The sequence below is a fragment of the Schistocerca gregaria genome, chromosome 2, assembly GCF_023897955.1.
Source record: "Schistocerca gregaria isolate iqSchGreg1 chromosome 2, iqSchGreg1.2, whole genome shotgun sequence".
NCBI lineage: Eukaryota > Metazoa > Arthropoda > Insecta > Orthoptera > Acrididae > Schistocerca > Schistocerca gregaria.
The window spans coordinates 381,316,624-381,341,742 of NC_064921.1; the positions used below are offsets into that span (position 1 = coordinate 381,316,624).

General features: G+C 43.4%; 1 protein-coding gene across 1 annotated transcript in view; it reads left to right on the top strand.

The window, feature by feature from the left end:
- The first annotated feature begins 1,066 nt into the window (after window positions 1-1,066).
- Window positions 1,067-25,119, top strand: part of LOC126336302 (uncharacterized) — a 48,003-nt gene continuing 23,950 nt past the window's right edge. Inside the window, exons 1-5 of the mRNA XM_049999843.1 lie at window positions 1,067-1,811; window positions 3,513-3,625; window positions 4,842-5,009; window positions 10,924-11,165; window positions 19,365-19,573. Of these exons, the coding sequence (XP_049855800.1) occupies window positions 1,566-1,811; window positions 3,513-3,625; window positions 4,842-5,009; window positions 10,924-11,165; window positions 19,365-19,573 (978 nt within the window). The 5' untranslated portion in view covers window positions 1,067-1,565. The remainder of the gene's footprint in view (window positions 1,812-3,512; window positions 3,626-4,841; window positions 5,010-10,923; window positions 11,166-19,364; window positions 19,574-25,119) is intronic.

Sequence of the window (25,119 nt, forward strand, 5' to 3'; positions counted from 1 at the left end):
GAAACATTTGACTATAGATGAATATATTTTCTTTGTGGCTACTGTAAGGAGAGAACGGGTTACTTTCAGGATGAGTTGGCGGTCGGAGGTTTCCGTTTCTCCGGTTCTCAGAGAACTCGCGATGAAGACTCCGTCTCTCGTGGCAGCTAAAATACTCACAGTCTCCTTAAGATTTTCTGGATACACTTTCAGAATGAGAAGGTTGAAGAACAATGGCAGTATATCTTCTGACTAACACACTGGTCGCTTAGGGAACGTCTTTAACGCACAAGCTGACGGAGAAACATTGAGCGTCGTTCGGACCGTGATATAAGCAGATTTGCCCAGTGTTGTTAATTTGCGAAGAAGTCACTATGTATTGCTAAACACATTAATCATTTTACGAAGGTCATGGGATGCAACACCGAATAAAAGTTCGTAAACGATCTTTACCTTCTTTTCACAAATTAAAATTTTAATTCTTATTAATTGCGATTACAAGTTTTATCTCCTTCGCGCTTCAAATTTACTTCTATATGCAAACTTATCGGACCTCAAAAAAGCACAGTGTCCATTCGGCATTCCTTGTCTCCAACAATTACAAAAAACATAGGTCCTTTTTTTCTCAGCACAGATCGTTACGGTAGCGCATCATCGCTGGTATTCGCAGCCGTAATATTACAATAATATTACATTACATAGAGACATTACACATACCTTATCAGACACGGATTAGGGTGACATTCTTTCTAGCTAACCCGTTCTCCATATAGAAACCAAGCTAAATACTTGATTTGATACAGCCGTTACATTTCATGCAACTTAAAGAAAAAGCTTCTGTAAACTTGGTCAAAGAACACAGTTCAGCAGTCACAATTTTTTAAAATAATTTTATGAGTTTATGTTTTCCTATTAATACAAGTATTTAATAACATAACGATTTCATACAATATAGGCATACCATAAAATATGGGCACATTTATCACATTCACAGATATTTGTACTCGTACTGTGAATGACGTCTATGTAAATAATAATGTGTCACCTTGTAAATAATATCTGTGTATTAAAATGCAGCATCTTAACGGTCGTAATTCTTTGACTCGTTTGAATTATGTGTTGCGCCAAAATGTTTATGCAAATGTGCTGCTTAATAGTAATGTGTATTTGTACATAAACATTCTCGAGAACCATGCTAAGTTCCTTTTGGATTTATCATAGTTTTATAAACTTATATTTCATAATGTGGCATTTTATAACAATATGATCTTACCAGTCCCAGAATAAAACGAAATGTGAAGTTGATGTAGACTGTCAAAGTAACTGAAGATTAGCCCCAAAGACTCGAAATGCATCGTGCATTTTAATAAAATCACGATTTGTGGCTGAAGGTGGTTGTTCTGTACTGAGGGCCCTTTGTGTTCCAGTAGACTTTTTTCTTACCTCTTGGACAAAAGAATTTCCTCCCAAAGCTTGTGACGGCCTGGCCTGTAGTCTACTTTCTGCAGACACTGCCTAGAGCTGTGCCAGTGGCCTGTAGCTGTTAGGGCTGTGTGCAGGCGGCGGACAGGCAGCTGCTGGGAGTGATGCGACACTGGCTGCTGCTGGGAGATCTGGAGCCCCAGCAGTTCCCGCAGCTGGCGCTGGACTCCAGCGTGACGCTGCTGTCTGGAAAACGTGCCGCTTCCGTCAGCTGGCTGGTGCGCTACGCTTATGGGTTGGGCGAGCGCCTCGTGCTTTCAGAGCCCGCTGCTTGGCAACAGGGACAGCCCATGCCAGCGCCGCCATCGCGCAACAACCTGCAGGGACTCGCTATCAAGGCTGGCATCGTGGTGAGTCAGCGAGACACAACGTTCCACCACCAGAACACCCGGGTCCCCAGCCATACTTATGCCTCCTCTACACAGAAATCCTGATCCTCTCATCTTGTTACATCCATCCAACATCAACGTTTCTAATTGGCATATATGAGTCTTTGAATGTTAATTTAGTTGTACCTCTGCTGGTAAGTTACTTGATAAAACTTTCTTCTCTATCAAACGTTTTTTATTCCAGTCTTTGATCACAATATCAATTATTTTGAGGATGACCGGTTTCAGTCAGTAATGCCCATCCTCAGATGTTTTCTACACCATGTCCTAAAGTGATAAGGCTGTATTGGCATCGTCAGAACAGAAATATACTCAGGACAGCATCGTAACATATATCTAAAATAAGGTGCAGAATAGGCCACATCGTCCACACAGTCTTTTGTGCAACTACTTCTATTGTTTGGCAAGCATTGTATAAGAATGTCAGCTTAGATTTTAGGTAGTATAATGGCCAATTCTACGGTTTAGTAGATTACTATGGCTCCTTACAATTAATTATTTAATAATTGCTACCAAATTAGACATGTTCACTTGAGTAAGGCAATTGAAAATGAATATATAAATGGACTAAGGTGCGACACCTGCGTGAATAGAACAGTTGTATATTGTAATAACTTTTATTTTTCGTGAATCATTGACGTGAGTTTAACCGACGAATATTTTATGCTATTGTTAGATGTATCATTAACATATTACTAAACATCATAGTTTGATAATATTTAAGAAGATAAGGGCTTTATCATGGAAAGCTTTGTTTATAAAACATTCCATCATTCTGTTTATCATTCACAATTTTAAATGCATAGCATTTAGTTAGCATTGAAACTGAAAAAGATAATAGCCCTGCAGACAGTCTGAAAATCTTTGTGAAAAATGACAGAAACAGGATTGCCACAGTGGATTAAGACTTGACTGATGTGTTGACACAAATGGTGTGGCTAATAGTTTAACGTTAGGGCTGACATTATCTACATGCTAAGGTTATTGCATTGTTATGATTGTTAATGCCTAACCTAAATCCTGGTTTAAGATTGCCACATAACAGTAAGCACATTACCATATTCTGGTGAGACAGCTTTAATGCTTAACGTCCATAAAAGTTTCTACCATACGTTATCCCCTGTACTGAGCTCTTGCAAATACGCATATACGTGGTTGTATTGCGAGTTTCTCCTCTGTAAAACAGTTCTCAGTGCTAAGTTACCAACTATTACGTGAATATGTATCGCACTGTTAATGGGAGACACTCCAGGGGTGTTCTGGAACCTAACTGAGAGGGTTTGTGTTGTTGACGAGAAGGAAGTGAGAGTTAACTTCCTCTCCAAAGATGGATCTCTGTCAGAATTGTCACATACTCTCAATCTATGAGATAGTGAAAATATGTGTGGAGTTTAGGCAAGTACATTAGAGAGATGGTCTGCTGATCAAAAACATAACGTTACTCTGTCTTCGTCTTGCCGGCCAAATGATAGTCGTAGGTGACGAAACTTCCTCCACAACAGGGATGTGCCGGTGTATGTGTGTGTGTGTGTGTGTGCGTGTGCGTGCGAGTGTTTGTGTGTAAGTGTGTGTGTGTTTCTTTATGTAGATATATGTGTGTCAAATATATCGCTGAACGATCCTGGTAAGTGAGTAATATATGTTACACTTCACATTTGACAGAAACTGAACGACAATTTCTCACATTACGACGACCCCAGTTACCGCCATCTGGATACCTGGAGCAAGCTGTACTACGCCATATCCAAGGTAGCAGCTGCACGCCTCAACTACACGTGAGTATAGAATGATGCTGTAAACAGTCTTTTTAGCAAATCTTCAGGTATACGTTAGGTTCTCCTGTTCCCAACGATCTCGTTATCCACGGGACAAGTAAAGACAAGCCTTCTTCCTTCCGTTTTTTGCTTAGCGCTTGATACATGATTGCCCCAAAATAACGAAATGTGTCACACAAGAGATAACGATAAAAATTGACGTTGTGGATAACTAAGAGTTCTCTAGATTCGGTGTAGACTACTTCTGTTAGATAGCGTCCAGTCGTTACCATTAGACGAACCGTTTGTACCGTGTGTGGTTCTCAAGTGATAGAAATCAGGTGAAATGTTCTAGCGAGTGGAATTTTCCAGTTTTGTTGTCTTCAGAGGTGCTTTACTGTTTTGAAACAGCGCTAATGTCATTTTGCTATCGCTGTAATACACAAATGGGATGTGAGAAAGCATACCCCGAAGCAACGATCTTACACGAATAAAAATATGTTTACACATCACATAATTTCTGCACTGTATATTCTCAGATTTCTGCCCTGTATATAATCGTAATTAAAATATCGTTCAACTACAATACATTGCTTTGGACACTAATTTCAGTGTACTGTATCGCTATCTCTACCTGCAGTGCAACGCCGGAGTTTTTAGTAGAGACAGTAATAGAGATGTCGGATGTTGTCTTGAGCGATTATGTTCTACACTACTTTCATTTGTTGTCACATTAGTGAAGATGTGCTGCTGTACCCAGATCATGAAGATTAGCATGTGCGCTTCCGTGAACCACTGATATCAACTCTGATACACAACGGGCATCTATTTCTGAAACTGTCGAGCGGTTTCTCATTAGAACTACTCATTGCTGCAAACCCACATGAAGACATCAGTATAGATCATTTAGCTGTACGAACTGTGCTTGTTAACACCATTGCGACACGTCCACAATATAAACTAAACCAATAGGAAGCTATAAACGACAGACCTCAATTTCAGCAATCCAGATACAGGCTTTATGGGCTGATCATTTTAATGCATATTTTGTGGTTCCTACTCCGTCGACGACATGTCTTTAATTGTTCCTTTCTGCTCTGTATCACTTTCATAAAAAAAATGTGCATTTTTATTTGCGACTATTCTGTTTACGTGATTAATTAACAAGTTCAGGTGATGGCGATAAGCTGTTCATCGAAATGGAGTCTTCAAAAGCTGCGAGTGTTGTTTCAAACAGGCACAACATCGTATTTGCGAACCAGTGGGGCATGCGAGTGTCCCCTGGGGTGTTCAACGGTCAGGTGGGTCAACTGCAGAGGGGCGAGATAGAACTGGCCCTGGGATTCGCTCTGCGCCGGGACCGCATCGACGTCATCGACTACACGACGCCGCCTGGACGATTTCAGTAAGTCCGTCCCAGCTAAACCTCTGTCGAGGCTGTTTCAAACTCTCTACACGTACACTTAATTTAAAATTTTCTTTTGTTTTCACTCTTCGAATATCTACCAGTTGTTTGCTATTTTACACTTCACAGAACCATTCTAGAGCTGTTTTACAAAATTGGCAAAAAATGAGCTTCCTGTCATAATAAACATGCGAACATGTTTAAAAACATTTTTCGAAGAATTACGTAAACGATGCAACTTGTGGTACTTCCATATTTAAAAGTACTTTACAGGCCATTAAAATAAAACATTGTAGTGTTCTGGAACGTGGTAAAAAGTATAAGAATGTTGTGAATATTTTGCGCTGTATCAAAACTAATTATACAAAAATTACGTAAAGCAGCACTTTTGTAGATGGATACTTGAATTACTGTACAATAGATAGTAGAATGCACAACGGAGACTCAAATTATTTTCCACATCTACGTATTGTTCCATGATGCTTGTCAAGCGTCACAAGGCAGACATGTAGGCTTTGGCAACACCGAACTCGTGGTCTGAGCGTTCTGCTTGTTCCGACAAGCCTCGTCTTGCTGACTTCCAATGCTTTTGATTCCCATCTCGACGTAATACGATACGCATACCGTATTGCAAAACGTACATGGACACTACTGATGATCTAACTTACACGTTAAAGTGCACTTACAAAGGAGGGATACCAAAGTAAAGGACATTATTCGCACGTCTAAACTCGTCAAAAATATCGTTTCTAAAACCGTTATCAAAGTCAGCCAAACATTATAGCAGTACAAAACGTATTGATACATCAGAGTTCGTTTGAGTTTTTGACCAAAGTTCCAATGAATGTATTATACTTGCGTCCGTTTAATTTTTCTCACAACATAAGACAAGTAACTGTTAGGTTCTTGCTCGGGCAAACAGTCAGTCAGGATGTAGTCTACGTCAGTTTATTGCAATGCACATCTCTTACTGTCCGATAACGCCTGCTACCCTTATCCTTAAAGCCTGACGGCCAGAAGCGGAACGTTGGCAACTGATCAATGTCACGTGACTGACTCACACTGTCACTCTACTCACGAGGAGGACACGGCAAGTGCCAAAACCCCATTTCCCAGAAACTTCGCTCAGTGGAAGAGGAGTTAACACCTGCCTTGGCTTATCCGTGAATATTCGACCGTTTCTGAGAAACGACGGTCAAAATCTCCGACTTAATATATGTAGATGTCTTTTAGGGGATGGAAAGCTCGGGCCGATGGGTGGCATAGTTGTAAGAGTTGCGGCCCCTCACATTTTACGTCCCGTATCCGAAACCCGATTATTGTTTTTATTTATTTTTTTCATTTATCTATCCATGTCCTTGGAAGTTACGACACGAATGTTTCTTATCAAGTCACAAAGGCGTTACATTAACTATAATACTATAGCTGGGTTCCACAGTAAGTGTCATACGTTTCTTGAATAATATGTGTGTGTATGGTATTTTAGAAGTTACAATCATTTTAAATTCTCATATTCTTGTACTACATTCTTATATCAGTTTTTGATTCTTACATTTTATTCTTACGTTTATTCTTGAGGAAGATTTGGTGCACTCCCTTGGATGACACCGATTCTAGAAACATACTAAACATAGAAATTCCGAACACCACGAGCATCTAATGAAGGCATGTTTGCTGCAGCAACATTTCTTAGTATGAACCTCACTCGGGAAAGAAACGTTGTTAACGGTGCTCAAGATTTCACGTGTTGGTAATAGTTTCACAGCCAAATCATGCATAACGCATCAATCTTTCTAAAAGCGGCGCTTGCAATAGATTCCGAATCCGGATACACATCAGGAATTTCATCGAAAACAATTTCAAATAATTTTTACATTTTTTAAATTACTTGTCGAATAAGAACAACATTGATTCAGTATACATTGGAAAGCATTCGTATATTAACTTTCTACAGTGGTGGATGGATAAATGAAAAACAAAAATAACAGTAGCTATTGGGTTTCGAACACGAGGCACAAAAGCGTGTATCCGTGACGCTAGCTATTGCGCCACTTTTATTTTCTTTCTTTAAAGCTATCCAATTTTACCATTCATTTTCCTGGATATAAAGGAACCTGTAAAGAAGGGGTCTATTTACCACCGCCACTTTGACACTGAAAACCAAAATATATGCGCCACTGCAGGGGTCGGCACCTAATTACGCCTTTTCCAGCAATTCTACCTCAGCTAAGAAAGAAGGAAAGGAAAGGGGGGAGAGGTAACAAACGTATGGATCAGAAGAACATATTTTTTTTCTTCTCAGATCTGTGGAGTGAGGGCCAAGAAAGTCGCCTGTAGCCATGGAGAAATCTAAGCACGTCTTCTCGAAATAAAAAAGAATACCGTTGGAGGATGCAGCATAAAAAAATCAGACATAGTACATCAAATCAACTGATCATTGCAGGGACATTCCAACTGCAAGATGTATGAGACAGGCTAAATACCCTCAGACTTCAAGAAGAATATAATAATTCCAATCCCAAAGAAAGCAGGTGTTCACAGATGTGAAAATTACCGAACTATCAGTTTAATAAATCATGGATGCAAAATACTGGCGCGAATTCTTTACTGACGAATGGAAAAACTGGTAGAAGCTGACCTCGGGAAAGATCAGTTTGGATTCCGCAGAAATGTTGGAACATGTGAGGCAATACTGACCCTACAACTTGTCTTAGAAAATAAATTAAGGAAAGACAAACCTACATTTATAGCATTTGTAGACTTAGAGAAAGCTTTTGACAATGTTGACTGGAATAGTCTCTTTCAAATTCTAAAGGTGGCAGGGGTAAAATACAGGGAGCGAAAGGCTATTTACAATTTGTACAAAAACCAGATGGCAGTTATAAGAGTCGAGGGGCATGAAAGGGAAGCAGCGGTTGGGAAGGGAGTGAGACAGGGTTGTAGCCTGTCCCCGAAGTTTTTCAATCTGTATATTGAGCAAGCAGTAAAGGAAACAAAAGAAAAATTCGGAGTAGGTATTAAAGTCCATGGAGAAGAAATAAAAATGTTGAGGTTCGCCGAAGACATTGTAATTCTGTCAGAGACTGCAAAGGACTTGGAAGAGCAGTTGAACGGAATGGACAGTGTCTTGAAAGGAGGATATAAGATGTACATCAACAAAAGCAAAACGAGGGTAATGGAATGTAGTCGAATTAAGTCGGGTGATGATGAGGGAATTAGATTAGGAAATGACACACTTAAAATAGTAAAGGAGTTTTGTTATTTGGGAAGCAAAATAAGTGATGATGGTCGAAGCAGAGAGGATAAAAAATGTAGGCTGACAGTGGCAAGGAAACCGTTTCTGAAGAAGAGGAATATGTTAACATCGAGTATAGATTTAAGTGTCAGGAAGTCGTTTCTGAAAGTATTTGTATGGAGTGTAGCCATCTATGGAACTGAAACATGGACGATAAATAGTTTGGACAAGAGGAGAATAGAAGCTTTCGAAATGTGGTGCTGCAGAAGAATGTTGAAGATTAGATAGGTAGATCACATAACTAATGAGGAGGTACTAAATAGAATTGGGGAGAAGAGGAGTTTGTGGTACAACTTGACAAGAAGAAGGGACCGGTTGGTAGGACATGTTGTGAGGCATCAAGGGATCACAAATTTAGCACTGGAGGGCAGCGTGGAGGGTAAAAATCGTAGAGGGAGACCAATAGATGAATACACTAAGCAGATTCAGAAGGATGTAGGTTGTAGTAAGTTCTGGGAGATGAAGAAGCTTGCACAGGATAGAGTAGCATGGAGAGCTGCATCAAACCAATCTCAGGACTTAAGACAACAACAACAACGCCAGACGTCTACTACCGGGCCACTCCGCTTCATTTGAACCTTTTTTGTTTTTTAAAAGGCACTACCTCGAAAACTTTTACCGTTGTTTTCTCAGAAACGGTCGAGTATCCACAGCTAAGCTGAGACAGGTGTGAGCCGTGTGCGGCTCGTGTTCATACCGTTTATTGTTTGTCATCTTCTCTTACGGTACTGCCACTCGTTTTCTAATTCCATTTACTGGCGTCACTAACTTCCTACCTTACCTGTCCGTGAGTGGCAGCAGCGCTTATCGATATGTGCACTGTCATCTCTGGAACGTCCGATAGTGTTCCGGGTCGTCGTGTGTCGGTAGTTCAGTTGTGGACGGACCAGCGGTGGAGTAAGTTGGGGACGGAGCGCCAGTGAGGTGCACACAGCCAGTGCTCACAGACAGCTGGCGACACACGTGAACTGTCCGATGGAAGGAGATTGGAGCGGGACGACCGTTGGTTGGTTGGTATGTTTGGTCGTCTCATCGGGTGACGTCTATTCTTTGACCGTTTCTGGTCCACGTCAGTTCTTCTGAGACTTGGGTCGGTTCCTTCCTTGTGCAGAGTTATCGTGGCCAATGGGCAAGAGGTACCTCTGGATGGCTGGGTCCGAACCAGTGTTCCCGGGTCGCCGTGTCTCCGAATTCCGAACGGACATCGAGTTGAGTCGGGTTGGAGCTGCAGTCAGCTTCGGGCATCCAAGACTCGCCCGACCGTTGCCGACACACATAATTTGAGTGGGGACGACCTTGGTTGGTCGTTCGGTCGGTCGTCTCATCGGATGACGTTTATTTGGTCGCCGACCGCTTGTGGAAACACACTGTCTGCCGAATTGATTCGTCCTTGCTGGTCGACAGTGATTGTTTTTAAGATTGTTCGAGTTCTTGTGCAAGTGTGTTTACGTGGAACTGTGTGTAGCTTCTGTGATTTCCACTGAGCAGATGAATGCTGTCTGCTGACAAGAATAGGTAGTTGGTCAGTTGTGACAGAGGGCAATGATTTGGTTATTAGTTGGTTCTTCAGCCGTCCATAGGTCGTGTTGCCACCTAATTATTTAGTGTTACGCTTGGCTGCCTGTCTCACCTAAAGTGTAGTTTGAGTTTCTTCCGAAGGCCGACCCTTGGAACAGTTCTGAGCACCACTGTTTGTTGTTTGTGATTGTCATTTTATTTGGTCGCAGGTACCGTGCCAGGCCTTCAGCCGAGTATTAATATTGTATATTTTATGTTTAGTATATGGCCTTCAGCTGACTTCAAGACAACTATTTTAAGATTAGGTCTTCAGCCATGTTTTATTTAAAATTCTTTTTGCTCTGTATTTAGGCCTTCAGCCGTGTTTGTTTCAGAATCTGTGGCTTTAATATGTAAATCCTTGCTTGTAAGGTTTCACTTTAATTAACTTGAGGTCTTGGAACGGCCTTCAGCCGTGTTCTGTAAATGTTTATCTTTTAAGGTGGTCTTTAATTATTCTTGAATAATTGTTTGGGCCTTCAGCCGACAAGACACTTCCAGTTTTCTTAAGATGTTTTGTTGTACTGTGTAAAAGCGTATCTTCAAAGCCTCTATTTTATTATTTAAAGAAATTTTTTATTGGGCTTTCAGCCAAAGAATTTACTTGAATTTTCCGTAATATGGCCTTTAGCCGAACACTGTAAATGCTTGGCTTCTAAAGAATTTCCTTAGCTGATCTGAAATATTATTTCGGCGTTTATCCGAGAAGATATTGCAATTTTACTTAAGTAAGGCCTCCAGCCGTTACTCTAAATCCTGGTGTTTTACAAGGAATCATTTAAACTTATTCTGGAGAAGTTACTTGGGTCCTCAGCCGTGAAATGATCTTTGTTGTATTAAAGAGAAAACAGTGCATTGGCTCGAGCAATAAAGTTGTGTGTTTTAACAGCAATTGACCTTGGCCCCTTTCCACAACCAGATCCGCTCTGTACTGCGAAACCGGATTTCAACGTGTTCGGTCTTCGACTAAGCGCAATTTCTGGGAAATCTGAATATGGCACTTGTCGTACTCTCGTCGCCAATACTGTGTGCAAAGCTCTAGCCGGCGTGTCGCCGCTGCAGGCCGGCGTTCATGTTCCGAGAGCCGTCGCTGGCGGCGGTGAGCAACGTGTACACGCGGCCCTTCTCGCGCGGCGTCTGGCTCAGCTACTCGCTGGCGGCGCTGCTGCTCGCTCTCTTGGTGGTCGCCTCGCAGCGGCTGCTGGCCAGGGCGCAGGGGTTGCTCGACGAGAACACGGACCCTGCCGTCGCGCCGCCGTGGACTGACGTGCCGCTCGTCGCCTTCAGCATCGTCTGCGAGGAAGGTGCGTGTCTGATATGCACTGGTCTACCACTGCTGGTGTTCGGCATGCGCCGAGGAGGCAAACGCCGTGCGATATCAACATGTACAGGTGACGGGCCGGCCGGGGTGGCCGAGCGGTTCTAGGCGCTACGGTCTGGAACCGCGTTACCGCTACCGTCGCAGGTTCGAATCCTGCCTCGGGCATGGATGTGTGTGATGCCCCTAGGTTAGTTAGGTTTAAGTAGTTCTAAGTTCTAGGGGAGTGATGACCTCAGAAGTTAAGTCCCATAGTGCTCAGAGCCATTTTTGAACAGGTGGAGGTGGTATCGCGTGCACATGGTATAAAAGGGCAGTGAATTGGCGAACTGTCATTTGTACTCATCTGATTCGTGTGATAAGTTTTCCGACGTAATTTTGGCCGTACGACGGCAGTTAACAGACTTAGAATGCGGAATGGTAGTTAGAACTAGACGCAAGGGACATTGCATTTCGTAAATCGTTAGGGAATTCAGTATCCACAGTGTCAAAGATGTGCTGAGAATACCAAATTTCAGGCGTTACCTCTCGCCTAGGGCAATGCAGTGGCCGGCGGAGTTCGCTTAACGACCGAGAACAGTGGCGTTTGTGTAGAATTGACAGTGATAACAGAAAAGCAACACTGCGTGAGGTAACCGTAGAAATCACTGTGGCACGTACGACGAACGTATCCGTTAGGAGAATGCGGAAAAATATGGCGTTACTGGGCTATAACAGCAGACGACTGATGAGAGTGCCTTTGCTAACAGTACGTCATCGTCTGAGTGCCTCTCCTGGGCTCGTGACCATATTGATTGGCCCCTATACAACTGGGATACCATGACTTGGTCAAATGAGACCAAGTTTCAGTTGCTAAGAGCAGATGGTAGGGTTCGAGTGTGGCGAAGTCTTCACGAAGTCATGGACCAAACTTAACAACACGGCGTTTTGCAGGCTGGTAGTGGCTCCATATTGATGTGGGCTGTGTTTGCATGGAATGGAATCGGTCCTCTGGCCCAAATGAACTGATCATTGACTGGATATAGCTATGCTCAGCTACTTGGATACCATTTGCAGCACATTAAGGTTCCGATCGCCGCCGCGATGGCTACTCCCGTGGCTTCGATGTTCTGAGGGTGAGTTAACTGTTCTTGGTGATGCCTTATAAGTCAGCGGCCGAGGATGGAAACCCCTCCCAGCTTTGTCCTGTTCTATCCGTACGGTAAACGTGCATGTTGCGTGCGTCGGCTCCTGGAGATGTGTCTCTGAGATGAAAACAACATCGAGTCTGTGACGTGTCAAAAAATTCGTCACTTCGGTCTTCTTTGGTCGTAGTATTGTGTTCCAAAAACGAACAGTATAGAGACAGAACTGATCAGATTTTCTGCAGGACCTGACCATCATTTTGCTGGACAATGCTCAAGAACGTACAATGCAAGCTGTTACTGATTCGTTTAAGTAATAGAGCTACTAATTGCTATACCACCTACTGCCCTCCCCTGACTTAAGCCCTCCTGAGTTCAGCTCGATTTCTAAACTGAAGGAAACACTTCACGGCATTCGCTTCAGAACTGTTACAAATTCTTCGCGCAATAGACCGCGCCGGTCGAACTGTCAACACAACTGGCACTGCTAAGAGTATCCTACGACTTCCACATCGCTGGCAACAGGTTGTACACAATGCTGGTGACTACTTTCAAGGTCAGTAAAACTTTGAAACCTGTATCTATTTTGTACGAGTTGTAAATAAATAGTTGCCACTATTAAAGTTCCAACTATCGTAATTTAGTGACTTGAATGCAACCTCATCAAATCTGTCACCTTTATTAAACATGGCCTTCCGCTAGCTAATGGCTCAATCCTCTTCCTACCGAGCACAAGAGCGCCCACTAAACCACCCTGTTTACTAGAACAGCGGAAAGTGACTGAGCTGAGTACAGAGCCCTCATCCAAGAACATACTTGAGAGTACTTGTAGGTTTTTTGTACTGGAAAAGCAACTTTGTTTATCATGGAGGATCACTAACTCCCATTTCTACAATGTTAAACACGTTAAAACGCCGCCTCTGTCCTAGAGGGCACAAGACCTGCCTTCAACAGCTGCACGGGCTAGCAGCCAACTACTCCGTTCCTCTAACTTTAAAACATTCCATTTAACTGTTTTAATAGCCTTTCAGGGAATTAGCATTTATAGCAGAATGAAATCAATTTCGATGGCCATTTCCCGCTCCCGTAAGGGCACTACACTGGAAAGGGCTGCTTCTTCCCACGACTTTTTCCAAGTTTCTATGGAACAGATGCTGGAAACACCTTTTCTCATGGGAAAGTCACTAGTCCTTAAGCCAGTCTAGAAGCCTCCGACAGCTTAATCAGATTAGAGAAAAACCATCCCATCATCTCTAGGGTGGACGAAGAACGAAATCCCTTCTGTTGGATGCCGGAAACTGGCTATGACGTTCCCAGCAGTCAAGAAGACGAGCCCCTATGAGACGTCAGGAAGGATGTATTACGGTAATTCATCATATTTAAAACCTGGAACTGAAGCCAATTTCTGTACAACATTATGGCAAATCACATGTTGGAGCTGACTTTGATGAGTATCCGCTGGTAAAAAAGAAAGTATGAAGCTTGGACGTATCCTGTTCATCTCCATACCCCAGTGGTCAGTATGTCAGGAACTGGGTTCGATTCCTGGTACTGCCAGGAATGTTTTATTGGTGGGAGGACTGGCACACTGTCGTCAGCCTCATCAAGCCATTTATGGTGCTGTTTGAATGAGAATTAATGACTTCAAGGCAAAGAAAGCCTACAACGGCCGGGAGACCGACGTGCCGACCTCATGCTCCTCCGTACCGAATCCAGTGACCTCATTAGCGGAGGATGACACGACGGTTGGTCGGTCACGATTAGCCCATCAGGACCAAAACGTGTTCTGCTTAGCTTTTGAACTTATCCTGACGTGAGTCTGCAGAAAGATGAGATAATTAATATCTTAAAGATGATAGATACAACCATAAAGTTATATTTGCGGATTAAAACAATGAGACACACTTTCATTTATCCCTGTTCTTAATTCTTTACCTTATTCCACAGCATTCACATCAGAGTCGGCTGTCACGTGATGATAATCGTATCAATATTTTTGATATTCTGGCTGAATGTGACGTTTCCAGACTTTTACTGCACTTCCATTACTTATTAAATGGTGAAACTATTTCGTTCCCATTACAAAGAAGGCACCAGCGAAGGGAAAATATTAATACCTTATGTCAGTGCGACCAATAATTTTTTATCATTTCTCAAAAACTCATTTCAGTGTCTCCAGCAGGTCATGCAATGTGAGGGATATCATGGATGTTTCATTTTCACTCTGTCATTTGTGCATGCAAGGAATGCAAGCAGAAGTGAGTGCATTACATACAACCAATTTCCTCGAGATTGCAAATAGAAACAGATCTCATCTCAAGTTTACAGATAAATTCTACATGTCGGCTGTAGTTCGTATGGAACAAGGTATGACCTAACGTGCACTAAATGCAAATTCATAGCGACACCTACTTTTCGTTGAAAACTTTTCGAATTTCGTGCCGTAGCTCACAGAAATGCATTTTCGTTCTCAACATCGGGAATATCCAACACTCCCAAAGGGGCAGCGGCTCAACTGTCATCTACTAAGCTATGCACTTCGTCTGTTATCAAGGAAACATTCTTTGTTCGCTTAAGTCTGGTTGGTGGCCGACTCGCTACATTGCAGAAATTGAGGCTGGCTCATTTGCAGTCTTTCTTAAACGACTTTAAAGAAACTATTCGATAAAATAATGATTCTTTCACATCTTTTGGCGTCGTTCATCAACTTCATGATGAACTGCTTATCATTTAGTTAATGGTAATAGTTACTGTGATATTTCGACATTAAGTGAACTACTGCGCGAAATTCGATTAGTTTTCAACGAAAAGTAGGAGCTGCTATGAATTTGCATTTAGCGCATGTTAGGTCATATACTGCTACATATGAAATATAGCCGACATATAGAATTTTTCTTTAAACTTGAGGTGATATCTGTTTCTATCTCCAATTTGGAGAAAATTAACTGTATCTAGTGCACTCACTTCTGCTTTCATTGCCTGCATGCATAAATGACAGAGTTGAAAGTGAAACATCCATGATATCCCTCACATTTCAAAACGGATTTGAGATATTGAAATGAGTTTCTGAGGAATGATAATATGCAAAGTGGAGAGTATTTTTCCATTTAGTTAAGATATGAAACTCTCTTATCTCCCGGTTTATGTGGGTAATTACAGATTATTTCAATGAAATAATGTAATTATTTTGAGGGCCACCGATAGCTGATGAAATGAGTATTAGTGTAGATAACTGAAAAAATTACTCATTTATTTTTACACCGAGCATGAACTTTTTATAAGCTATGGGTTTGGCTTATCATCAATTACTTGTTTAGTAGTAGTCTGCTTCAAGATTCTGTCGCAATTGTAATTATATTACTATGTCAGTGAGGTGAACACCGTAGTGTTTTGGAAAAAGAAGTTAATTTTAACATAACAACAAGGGAAAGAAAATAATACTTACAAGTTAGGCGAAAATAAATCGCTCCTTCTGTTGTAGTTTCACAGTAATCCTGTAACCCATTGTGTTCTTAATAATAAATGGTTGACTTGTCGAATTATTGGTCGCACTGGCATAACATATTATTAAGACAGTTTGCAAACTCGCCAGCTGTTGGATACGAGTTCTGCCTGTGAGTAATCTTCAGCTGTTGCAGTGCACCTCCACTACCACGCGGTGGCCGCTTGCAATGAACCCCCTACCACTATCGTTTTTCCCTCCCCTACCACATAATCTGTGCAGCTACGACCCAAGTTTCTTTGCGTATACTCTACGTCCATTTTCCCCGCTAAAGTATTGTGTAGATCTATCAAGACAACGAGAGTGCACAGGGAAAGAGACAGAGACTTTTGCTACTGACAGGAATTGAGGATTTGCAGCCCAACCCTAGTGTTGATACAGATGTGGGCTCAGAAATGCGCTGAGTAATCAGCGAGCGGATGCAGCCGGCGCGTGGATGGGCGTGGCCATTGACGCAATACCATAGATGGATACCGTGGCCAGCCACTTCCCAGTCTCTCTCTCTCTCTCTCTCTCTCTCTCTCTCTCTCTCTCTTGCACAGTCTATGAATACCTCCCCTGCGTTCAATATGATTCTTCTGGGTTCGACGTTGTATGGTTACGTTTTTCGATTTGGATTACTCTCTGGACTGATTTCTCACGCTCTACGACAAGCTTGACTGTATTCTGGACGTAGTTTCTGATTAGCCGTTCACCGTGTCACTCTGTCGTTACCGATAACATGGAAGAGTCTCTTTCGCCTGTCTCCACGTCAACGTCTATAAGAGTGATCAGGAATTTGTTTCCACTTACCTTCGAGTAAGATGGAAAAGAGGCCTCCTGTATTGGGCATCCATGCATGTTGTCGTGTCCCAAGCGTAAGTATTGCCTGAGACTGGGCGACGAGAATCGTGAGAAGGGAATTAACTGGTTGGCGTATGTGAGAGGGAATCTTGACCTGGCTGTAATGTTAAATCCCTTATTACAAAAGTGAAGGATTGGAAAAGGACTTGAAATAACCTCAATTAGAAGCGTTTTGCAACTCCTAAATCTATTCAGAAAAGAATTTTAGCTCCTGCTCCATTTCCCTAGAAGGAGTTGTTCCAACGAAGAGGCCAAGTCTAAGGACAGAGACGGTGCCTGGCAGCACAATTACGTCTGCTTTGAAATGAGACTGTCAGTATTAACTGAGCCCCTGCTTTTCGCTTATGATTTCATTAACTGATACAAATGCAGCTGCTTCTGCCTAGACTTGACTGGCTACTCTGCCGGTTCTCTGTGTCTCTCTGACTCCCTTTAGTCCACTTGTGAAGGCCGAATTATCCACTGCTCCTCAGTAGTTTTCCAGAGTCTGGATGGAGTGAAACAGGCACCTCTCCCTATATGGTCACACTCTGCGTCCTAAGCCTGCCATTGGCTTTTCGTGATGTATCGGTGTCCCTGCCAAAGACCCTCTCTCTTAATACGTCTCGTTCACCTCAGGAAATGCTGGCATCACCACTATTGTCGACATGTGTACCGAGTACACGTGGAGCTACGCCTATTAATGGTAGTTGGTTCAAATGGTTCTGAGCATTATGGGACTCAACTGCTGTGGTCATTAGTACCCTAGAACTTAGAACTACTTAAACCTAACTAACCTAAGGACATCACACTCGTCCATGCCCGAGGCAGGATTAGAACCTGCGACCGTAGCAGTCGCACGGTTCCGGACTGCGCGCCTAGAACCGCGAGACCACCGCGGCCGGCTATTAATGGTAGTCCGTAACGTCCTTGGATAACTCTGCGATCATTCATTCATACTTATAAATTAAGAATAATGCTTATACATGGTGAAACAATGCTCTGATGGGCGGTTTGCGGGTTTAAATCACCTCGGGGTATGACCATGCGGTGCATTTGACATGCGGTCGTCGCACGGTGGCGCTGGCAGCAGTCCACATACGCAGAGGTGTGTTGGTGCATGTCAGAGTACGGTGCAACGAGTAAGTGTGCAGACGTTTTCAAACGTGCTAATGGTGACTGTGTGTTGAAAATGGCCCAAAGAACACATATTGATGACGTATAAGGGGTAGAATACTAGGGTGACTGGAGGCTTGTTAAACACAGCAGATCGTAGCATGGGCCCCGAGTGTGCCACAAAGTGTGATTTCAGGATTATGGCAACGATTCCAGCAAACACGAAACGTGTCCAGCGCTACAGTACGGACGTCCACAGTGTTCAACACCACAAGAAGACCGATGTCTCACCATCAATGCCCGCAGACGATCACGGAGTACTGCAGGTAGCCCTGCTCGGGACCTTACCGCAGCCACTGGAACAGTTGTCTCCAGGGACACAGTCTACAGACGACTGAACAAACATGGTTTATTCTCCTGGAGACCTACAAGCTGATTCCACTGACCCCTGGTCACAGGAGAACCCGTAAAGCCTGGTGTCAAGAACACAGTACTTGGTCATTGGAACATTGGTCCCAGGTTATGTTCACAGACGAGTTCAGGTATAGTCTGAACAGTGATTCTCGCCGAGTTTTCACGAGGCGTGATCCAGGAACCAGATACCAACCCCTTAATGTCCTTGAAAGGGACCTGTATGGAGGCCGTGGTTTGATGGTGTGGAGTGGGATTATGATTGATGCAAGTACACCCCTGCACGTCTTTGACAGAGGAACTGTAACAGGTCAGGTGTATCGGGAAGTCATTTTGCACCAGTATGTCCGCCTTTTCAGGGATGCAGTGGGCCCCACCTTCCTCCTGATGGATGATGACGCACGGCTCCACCAAGTTGCCATCGTGGAGGAGTACCTTAAAACGGAAGATATCAGGCGAATGGTGTGGCCTGCTTGCTCTCCAGATCTAAACCCCATCGAGCATGTCTGGGATGCTCTCGGTCGACGCATCGCTACACGTCTTCAAACCCCTGGGACACTTCCAGAGCTCCGACTAGCACTGGTGCTAGACTGGGAGGCTATGTCCCAGCAGCTGCTCGACCACCTGATCCATAGTATGCCAACCCGTTGTGCGGCCTGCGTGCGTGTGCATGGTGATCATATCCCATACTGATATCGGGGTACATGCGCAAGAAACAGTGGCTTTTGTAGAACATGTGTATCGGGACGGTCTCAACTTATCACCAATACTGTGGACTTACAGATCTGTGTCGTTTCTGTTCCCTATGTGCCTATGCTATCAGCGCCAGTTTTGTGTAGTGCCACGTTGTGTGGCACCGCATTATGCAATTATTCTTAATTTATGAGCATTAGTGTAGCTTATAGCGTTATCGCTGCACGTGGCTGCCCGACATGCTGGCACTTGGCTGGCCCGCTGGCTGCCCTCTGACTTTTCCTTGCACACCATGACTTCTAAGACTTAACGTTATTCTCCATTCGTCATTTTTCTACAAGACTTGACTGTTTTTTGTGGATAACACAATGAGTATGAATAAAAAATTAGTTTTCCTTTTTTAAAGGTAATAAACAGCGTTCTAGATTATACGTATGTTAGTTTTAATACGTGGAGGGACTCAGAATTCGGAAACGGAGTGTCGGTGCACCCGCTGAAGTACAGTGTATGCCCGTAGGAATGCAGGACCCGCCGCAGAACGTGTCGTCGCGCATCCTGCTCATGTTCCTGCTGGTGCTGGCCGTCTTCCACGTGACGGCCTACTCTGCCTGCATCGTGTCGCTGCTGCAGCTGCCCAGCGGCTCCATCAACGCCCTCGACTCGCTCTTCGGCTCCAAGCTACGCGTCGTCATGCACGACCTGCCCTACAACTTCAACTACGGAAACGTAAGAAAGGGGGCGCACCGGTAGACACACACACACACACTCACACACACACACACACACATAAGCACATCGTCTCAAAAATACGTACGGACGATTGAGTGAAAATGACCGAACTTAACTTGAGACAACTCAATACCCCGAAAATGACGCATCGTGCAAAAGAATATTAACGTGAAAAGTTCATGTAAGTAAAGGGGACATCTGTCTGTACTTCAACTGGCCACCTCCTAACCACCCCTCCTGCGTGAACGGGATCAGCTTTGTAGTTTCAAACAAGAACTCCCCTTTCTTATTGCATATTCGGATTCTACGCCAAAAAACAAGCACGATGCACTCAAATCAATGTTTTCCATTCGTGGTAGATGGCGCTGTAATCGACAAATATCAAGTGTGCCCTTTTTTGCAATTAAGAACCGAGGCAACTTCGTAAGCTTTCCCAGCGTAATAAGTCTTGAAAGTCTCTTAGTTCGGGTTTACTGCCGGGTCCTAAAATCAACTCGATTCGACATTTCGGCGATCCAGTTCTTCGCCATTTTCAGTAGAATCCGAATAAAATCCACCGAATTGGAGCCATGCGGTTCTAGGCGCTTCAGCCTGCTACTGTCGCAGGTTCGAATCCTGCCTCGGGCATGGGTGTGTGTGATGTCCTTAAGTTAGTTAGGTTTAAGTAGTTCTAAGTTCTAGGGGACTGATGACCACAGATGTTAAGTCCCGTAGTGCTCAGAGCCACCGAATTGGAGATATGGTCTTCACACTTGCCAATATATGCACTGAGAACAGATGATAAATACTTCGCCAGGTTATAAGTGGGTGCACCCAAATTACTAACAATTCGACGATTGAGATCTTTGAGGCTGGGTCCTTCAGATCTATTAGATAGTTCTGATGTGGTATCTCTGTTTACACGAGTCCCTCTGGATGACTCGTTTAGTTTGATTAGTGAAAAACTGGATTAAGAGTTGGTGAAGCTTTGAAGTCATGTGCTGACATCCGCGTATTTCTTATTTAAGGGCAACATTTTTGAACATAATGACGGAGTAGCTATGGATAGTCACCCATAGTCGCCAATTTATTTATGGATAACTTCGAGGATATGACACTGGGGACTTTGGCTTTGCAGCCAACGTGCTTCTGGAGATATGTAGATGATACCTTTTGCGTCTGGCCACATGGACGTGTTGCTCTTAGTAGGTTTTTAGATCACTTCAACAGTCTTCATACCCGCATTAAATTTACCATGGAGGTTGAAAGTGAAGGGATGCTTCTATTTTTGGACGTTATGGTTTACAAAAAAAACCAGATGGTACTTTGGGACATAGTATTCACCGAAAGCGGACGCACACAGATCGGTATCTGCATTCTAAGAGTTGTCATCCACCATACAACTCAGTGGGGTCCTCAGGACTTTGGTACCCAGAGCATATGCCATTTCTGCTGCAGACAGCTTAACCCAAGAATTTGCGCATTTGGTGGCTGTTTTTAAGGAAAATGGATACTCTGAGAAGCAGATTCGTCAGCTGTGAAGTCTGGATCATCACCGGAGGCGTATGAAGAGGAATATAGATCGGTCGCCTTTATTCCTTATGCTGGGGGCACGAATCTCAAAATTAAGAGTGTGTTCCGTCCACCTACCAAGATTAGATCACTACTCGGTTCTGTGAAAAATGATTTGAGGCTTAGGAAACCCGGTGTATACAAAATAACTTGTCAATGTGGGATGGCTTATATCGGCCGCTCGATTCACACAGTTCATGACAGGTCCGTGGCTACAACAGCTGGAAAAATCGGCAGTTGCAGAACACTGCTTAAATGAGGGTCACGGTATGAAATTTGACAAATCTTTGATAGTTGCCAACACTTCCGGATTTGCAACAGTGTCTATGAAGGGGCAATTGAAATTAGGTTGGCGGATAATTTCATTAATAGAGACAATCGGGTTTCCTCTTATCGAGTCGTGGAATCCTGTACTATTCCGCATCAAAGCAGAACGTTCTTCGGTGCGGCCAGGCCGAGTGTTCGAAAATCGTCGCTGAGTGCGATATATCGTTGTCGCCGGGGTTCTACTAAGGGGCGGCGTCATCTGCTCAGACTTGGAGGGCAGCAATATTGATGGGCGACTCACGCCCCTTGTGCGGGAAAGAGGCCTATATAGGATGGCGATTTACAGCCCGGCGTGCGCTCCCAACTCCGCCTCCTCAAGCTCCTTTCTGGCCGCATATGGGGTCTGGACCATTCCACGATCCTCCACACCTGTAAATCCCTCATCCACCCCATCCTCTGTTATGCTTATCCTGCCTGGATCTCCGCCCCTCCTACCTTCTACAAGTCCCTTCAAATCCTGGAACGCCATGTGCTCCACCTCGCCTATCGCATCCGTCTCCCTTCCCCCATGTGGATCCTCTATGACTTAATTCCTTTCCCACACCTCCTCCTCTTCCTTGAACAGATACAGATCCTTTACACCTCCTGTAAACTTGGCCCCTCTTACCCCCCCCCCCTCCCCCATCTCTCCCATCCTTTCCCACCCCTGTCCGCTGCCGCCCCTGTACACCTGCATCCCACCCACTCTCCATCATGCCACACCCCATACGCTTGCCCAAGGTGGCTTCCGTCAACTCCCCCTCCCGCATGTTGCCCTTGTCCCCTCTATCTACCCCTTCAACCAGCTTTGATCCTCCCCTTCCTCCTCCTCCTCCTGTGTTTTTTCCCAGGGCACCCTCTTTCCCTTCTCTCCCTCATCACTTCCTTCCCCCTCCTCCCTCCCGCTCTTCCCCTCTCCCTGGGCTTTCACACCCGCTCCCCTCTCCCCTCCCCCTCCCTTCTTTTCCCCCACTGGAATCTCCCCCCCCTCCCTCCTCCCTTCACCTCACCCACAGCTTTTTCGTGTGCACGGTATGTTTTTTGTGCGACGGAGATCGTCGCCAATTTGTCTTCCCCTCAGTTACTCAGTGTCTCTCCTTAGCGCTCTTCCGTTCACGTGTGAAACTCTGTGTCTCCGTCGTGTACAGTGCTGAACGTTCTTATACAAACAGCGCATCAGTGAACCCCTTCATTTATTTTAATTTGTATGTCTCCTGTTTTTATCTTCCATGTATGTTTGTTTAAATGTCTTTCTGTTTTATGTATGTTTTATCTGTGGCCGTAGAGCGACATAGATGGGCTGCTGCCGGCCTACCTTTCTGTAAAGGTGTTAAAATTACAATAAAGAAAAAAAATTCTGGCGTCAGTTCTCAGCGGGACTCATCAGCAGAAGCAGCATTCTCCTGAAGGTGCCGAACAGATGGATCGCCGAAATATCGAATCGAGTTGATTTTAGGATACAGCAGCAAATCTGAAGAGACTTTCAAGAACCGATGCATTTTAGTTTTACTTTTCATTTATAATGTTAATGTAAACATTCGTGTTCTAACAGCTGATACTGATGTTCAAAAGTTACATGAATTTTGCAAATGTGATTGTATACTATAAATAATAGTAGTATTAACATGGATAAACATTGACATTTCTGGCCAGTAATCTACCTGTGTGGTAACGCAGTGTTCTCTTCCTTACGGGGTTGATTGTGGTGAGTTCACGAACCATCTGAATGCTGGATTTCAGCGTGTTTTTCCATCCGACGGCCGTTACTCTCGATGGTCGCTACCCAGCTACCAGCGGAATACAAACCACAATCATTGTAATGAGGTAAAATGTCTATGAAGTAATTGTGACATGCGCACTTGCCATAGATATTCATAGAAATCAAGCATCCCAGTGATGAGAGGCATGGGGACTCACCAATATCAAGCATCCCATAGGGAAGAAAACTATTACATCCACGTCGTTGTTCCTAGATAAAGCGAAATGTAGTTTCTAGCCAGACATTGAAATGGGTAACCATATTGTACTGTATAATCATATTTGCAACATTTGAGTAAATTTCGCTCAGAAAATCAACCATTGGAACACAAAAGTATACATTTATATCATAAATGAGACGCAGAATCAAATATGTCGATTCTTAACTGCAAAAAAGTGCGCAGTTGATGTTTGTCGATTACAACGCCATGTATCACGAATGGAAAACAGTGATTTGAGTACACCTTGAGCGTTTTTTGGCGTAAAATCCGAATATGCAATAAAAACGAGGGGGTTCCCATGTGAAAATACAAAGTTGACCACCCCCGCGTAGGAGGGGTGGTTAGGGGGTGGCTAGCTGTAGTATAGACGGATGTAACACTTACTAATATCAACTTTTCACCTAGAACTTTGCTTCTGTACTTTAATATTTTTTGTGGAATCTAAAATTTAAAAACCTCTCTCACACCGGTCTGATTTAGCTTCGTTGATCAGGATAGTAAAAACATTCGTATATTAAGGGAATTATCATTCACAAAGCAGGCATTCACAAAGCAGGCTTATCACATTCTCACAGTTCAATACTGTTATATCCTGATTAAATTGAGCTTAACTTAAATTCAATAAGGCAGTTAAGCAATTTCGAAGTCTCGGTGCGGCGAAAATTGTCAGTCGATCTCCTGGAAACATTTGTAATAATTATTAACTTTCGGTGATCACATGGGGAAGACCGGAGATCTGCTGGTAAGACCGTGTAAGCCTATTTATTTGAAGTAACTGGATTTCTTGAGCATACAAAACGGCAGGTTCGTCCAGTATAAATCAGACGTTCCCCACTGATCCCGTGCAACACAGCGTAGTAAGCAGATTCTGTCAATAATAATCAGTTAAATAATACGCGAACATACTTACTTTAGTTTAGTTCATGTATTAAATTCCTTCTCATACAGAATGTCATCAAGATGGCGACTAGCTCAACAATACATACATATACATCCTCCTTCTTTCACGCCTAATCGGCAAGAATTCCTTCAATCTTTTCATAAGAGAAAACATAGATAGCAGAGAAGATATTCCATGGAGTAAATGGACGCTCCAAGGAATAATTGGGCTTGAAACTACTTTGCATTGATAATCGGTAAGATAAGAAGAGATATTTCGAGATATGTACTGAGTTATATAATTCATAAAATTTCTGAAATGTCTTGGAGAGACCGCTGCAAGAGACATTACAGTACGATATGTCGTTTCCGGGATATTTAGTGGTCTCACGTTAAAAAGACGGTCTATATATGGAGAGCTAGTTCATAGAAATATTAAAGCTTTGATGGGATAGTGTGCTCATATTATATTGATCACCTATACATTTAAAGAGAGGAAGAGGAGTGTTTGTGTTACGGCGATTTGCTGTGAGACTGATTTTGGACCTTGTGCAGTTCATTACAGTTTGTGTTTCACGTTCTATAACTCGGGTTCATCTAACATGTAAATTCCTACATCGTAGCGTACCACTTCTGGATACAATACAATCTTAATAACATGTTGGTAATAACCAGCCTCAATGCACAGTATTGTGCAGTTCCTAAATAATGGATGAACTAAATGCAAGTGCATAAATAAAATTATCAATCGTTCCATAAAATTCCGGGCGTGCAGCCGCATAAATTCAGCTTCTTCTTCTAATATTTCGGCTGAATACCGTCCATCCA